The sequence below is a fragment of the Calidris pugnax genome, unplaced genomic scaffold (genome assembly GCF_001431845.1).
Source record: "Calidris pugnax isolate Ruff unplaced genomic scaffold, ASM143184v1 scaffold341, whole genome shotgun sequence".
Classification (NCBI taxonomy): Eukaryota; Metazoa; Chordata; class Aves; order Charadriiformes; family Scolopacidae; genus Calidris; species Calidris pugnax.
Window position 1 is genome coordinate 547,086 of NW_015091149.1, and position 3,893 is coordinate 550,978.

The 3,893-nt window shown below is 65.1% G+C and overlaps 1 protein-coding gene across 3 annotated transcripts in view; it reads left to right on the top strand.

Annotated features, from left to right (window-relative positions):
• The window catches only part of LOC106898103 (signal transducer and activator of transcription 5B), a 15,645-nt gene that overhangs the window by 4,689 nt on the left and 7,063 nt on the right, over window positions 1–3,893 (top strand). For all 3 annotated transcript variants that reach the window (XM_014959189.1, XM_014959187.1, XM_014959188.1), the window contains exon 2: window positions 3,657–3,794. In XM_014959189.1, the coding sequence (XP_014814675.1) occupies window positions 3,667–3,794 (128 nt within the window). In that variant the 5' untranslated portion in view covers window positions 3,657–3,666. The remainder of the gene's footprint in view (window positions 1–3,656; window positions 3,795–3,893) is intronic.

The window sequence follows — 3,893 nt, forward strand, 5'->3', positions numbered from 1 at the left end:
TCGGGGGGAGGGAGCCCTTTGTGTGCCCAGTGGCTGCTGTCGCCTGCCAGCGCCGCCATTCCCGGGGCTGGATGTGGGGCCGGATCCTGCCCTGGAGGGAGCCTGTCTGGGGCTGCCCTTTCTGGGGGACACAGGGTCCCCTCGCACTGGGGCTGTGGGGGGGCCGAAGCAGCGCAGGCTGGGGTAGGACCGGAGCCCCCCCAGGAGCACTGGCCACCCGACAAGCAGGGTCCAGCTCTGTGGCCACCGGCGAGGCCAGCTCTGACCTGGAAGCGATCGCGGCTGCCGGAGGTGCTGAGGAACCACGTGTCCGTGTGTTTACTGCGGCGGGAGGAGGCCACCACCACGGCTGCTGCCTCCCCAGCCCAGCGCCGGGTCCCTGCTCAGGGCAGGACATTGCTCCAGAGACCCCCCGGGCCAGGGGAGAGCCAGGCAAAGGGCAGTGCGGGAGCTGCCACGGTGGGGGGCTGCGTGGGGCTGGTGTGGGTTATGGCCAGAGCCCTTTGCTGTGCCCCCCTCCTAGGGCTTTGGTGGCCCTCAGCTCCTGTCTGGCCCTGCAGGGCACAGACTGGGCATGGGGCTGCAGTCAGGGGCTCTGTCAGTGCTGGGGTGGGGGTGTCCTGCCCGCGGGGAGGTCCCCGGGGTGGTTGTGTCCTGTGAGCATCCCACAGCTCTGCATCCCATGAGCATCCCACGGCTGCGGGTGGTGGGCATCCTTTGGGCATCCCATGGCTCCACAGGCACCAGCTCCTGGGTGGGCACTGCCCCTCTTTGGGCTTTGCCATGCCCACAGAAGGATAAAATCACAGGATACCAGGTTGGAAGGGACCTCAAGGATCATCTGGTCCAACCTTTCCTGGCAGGAGCGTGGTGGGGATGTGGGGAGGCGCCGCTGCTGGGCTCACCCTGTGAGGCCTTTCCCTCCTTTTGTCTGCCTGGGGCCGTGCTTGGCTCTGTCCCACTGCCCTGCAGCCCGTCACCGTGCCCGGGAAGTGCCACTGCAGCCGTGACCCAGTGTGGTGACATGGGGTGCCCTGACCACCCCCATCCCCAGGGCTGCTGCCAGCCTCCCCCTGCCCATCCTCTCCCCAGCTGCTACCTCTGGTCCTCTGGGTGCCCCTTTTGGGTGGGTTTCACCCATTTTGCAGCCGGTTTGGCGGTGCCTCCCCATTGGGAGCGGGGCTGGATGCAAAAGCGATGAGCGCTGGGCATGTCCCCTCCCTCCACGCATCTCCTGCCCACGTTGTCCCCGCGGGGCTGGGGTCCCCCTCCATGGCACTTGTCCTACCTCTGGGAAGCCGCCGCCTTTTCGGCTTCGCAGGCGATAAGTCACCGGTGAGCGCGTTGCTGTGGCTTGTTGAGTTGCTGCTGGTTAACCGAGCTGCGGTAATTGGGTGGGTTAGAGCTCACTGCCAGTAAGTAAATGCAAAGTAGCTTAAACCACTGCAATTATCTGTCTCTTGCAGTAGTTTGAGCGCGTGTGTGGCCGGCGGCTGCAGCACGGCTGACCCGTGGCATCGTGTGAGGATGCTGTGCTGCAGTGCTGCCCGTCCCTGCCGGCTGCAGGACATGGGGCTGTGGGGCTGGGGATGCTTCTGGGGGTGGGTAAACAACAACAGGCTGGAGCGGGGTCTTGTGGCCAAACCCCTTATTTGCCTATGGTGGGTGACACTGGTGGCTTGCGCTGGGTCCCTCAGGGCACCCTGTGGCCCTCGGGGAGGTTTTTTTTGTCAGTCCACGGGTGAGACACGGGAGAAGGGAGATGCTTGGAGAAACGCCCACTGTTGCATCGGTGATGCCCATGGAGGTGGTACCCAGCCCTGGCACGAGTAATTTTGAAGCAGCAGGGATTTTGGGGTGTCCTTATCCCTGCCTTCGGTTGGGACGCGGGCCGAGCGAGCCACGCCGCCGTTGGCCACTGCCCTGTCCCCTTGTGAAGGCTGATGCCATGCTGTCCCCTTGTGAAGGCCGATGCCATGCTGTCCCCTCTGCCAGGCGCTGGTGTCAGCGATGCTCCCCGGCGGGCGCTGGCCGAGCGCGGTATCTTGCCGGCTCACCGCGGCAGCAGCCCCAGGCTCGTTGCTTGACAACACGCTGGAGTGGAATAGGAAGTGTTTTGTCACCGCAAGATGGGAAGAGATCACCATTTTCTCGATAGGCAGGGCCGCGTTTGTTTGTGGGGTGTCCGTGTGGGGTGTCCCCGCTGCTCGGGGGAACTCCAGCCATTTGTGGCACCCCAGCTCTCCTGGGCTCTGCCGGGGCAGCGCTTCTCACCGATGGCTCTTATCGAGCCTCTGCAATTTCCAGCTGCCGGCTGGCGGCCATCCTGCCTTCCCTTCCCCTTCTCGCCGGCGTTTTTCTACCTCCCCGGGCCCCTCCTCGCCAGCGAGATTTCCAACTCGTCCATTTCTGTGGCTGTGGAAATGTTCCTCCCTTTTTAGAGGGGAAAAATGAATTTTTAGCCATCTCACGGTTATCGGTCCTCTTCCTGTGTGTGGGGGGGCTTGGGGGCTCTGGCTGTGGCTGCTCAGCTGGGACCCGCTGCCACTGTCCCTGGTGTGTGTTCCTGCCCACAGGATGGCTTTTGGAGCCTTTTGGGGTGTTTCTGAGGCTGAGCAAGGTGCTCTGGGGAGGGAAGGAGGCAGGCACGGTCCCTGTGGTCCCCAGCTCACTTTGCTTGTCACCAGCCGGGGCAGTGCTGTCCTGTCCCTGTCACCCACCCTTGGGATGCAGCCCGAGCCCTCATGTCCCTGCTTGGCACCCTCCATGGCACGAAATCCCAGGCATTTTGGGTGTGAGCGTGTGTAAAATCTATTTATTGCTGCATCCTGGGCTGGGGGGGGGGCAGGGCATCACTGTCAGGTCACCCTCAGCCCCTCAGCGTCGGGGTTGTGTTTCCCCCCAAGCTGCACATACAGCTGTGGTCTGGGATGTTGGGGTTTTTTCTAGGTGCTGTTCCCTGGCTATCCTGTCTCCCTGCCTGCCAGGGCCAAGTGGGAGCTGGGGAGCCCCCCCAAACTTGCTTTGGGAAGATCCATGCTCCCTCCAGTGTCACTTCTCCGTGGAGCTGCCACACACCGTGGTGGCCGTGGGACCGGGGGGCTGCGGTGCCACGTGTCCCCTCGGCCCCGAGGGGACCCCCTGTGGGACCAGGGGGCTGCTCCTGCCCCTCTGCCTGCCGGGGTGTGGGCGAGCGCCGGGGGGGGGGGGGGCCTGCTCTGCGTCCCCCTGGTTTTTTCCCCAGCCCCCCCCCCCCCCCCGGGCTCTGCTCTGCGTCACCCTGGATTTCTCACCAGCCCCCCCCCTCCCCCCGGCCCCGTTTCCTCATTTTCCTGGCCAGCCATGGCTGCGATCCCACGCAGCGAGGGGAAATGATTACCATGTGGGGAGGCAGCGCGGAGGCGCGTTCGTGTCCTCCGGCCCCACCAGGGCTCTTCCTGGAAAAGAGGGGGTGACTCGGAACCGGGGTCCCCTATCGCTGTGCGCCCATTCCTCCGGCAGCGGGAGGCAGGCAGCGCCGGAGAACCCGGAGGAACCCGCAAAGGGCTTTGGGAACCCTACAAAGGGGTTTGTGGGGGAGGCTAGGGTCAGCCCCCCACCCCGGAACAGCACCATCCGGGCCGTGGTCCCCCCCTGACGAGCCCGTGTCCCGGCAGGAGGTGAGCCATGGCGGTGTGGATCCAGGCGCAGCAGCTCCAGGGCGAAGCCCTGCGCCAGATGCAGGCGCTCTACGGGCAGCACTTTCCCATTGAGGTGCGGCACTACCTGTCGCAGTGGATCGAGAGCCAGGCCTGGTAGGTTGAGGGGGGTCCCCATCCCCAGGGTGGGTTGCCTGGGGTGCTGGTGGGTTCCCCCCTCCACCCACAACTGCTGGGGAACCCCCCCCCCCCCCC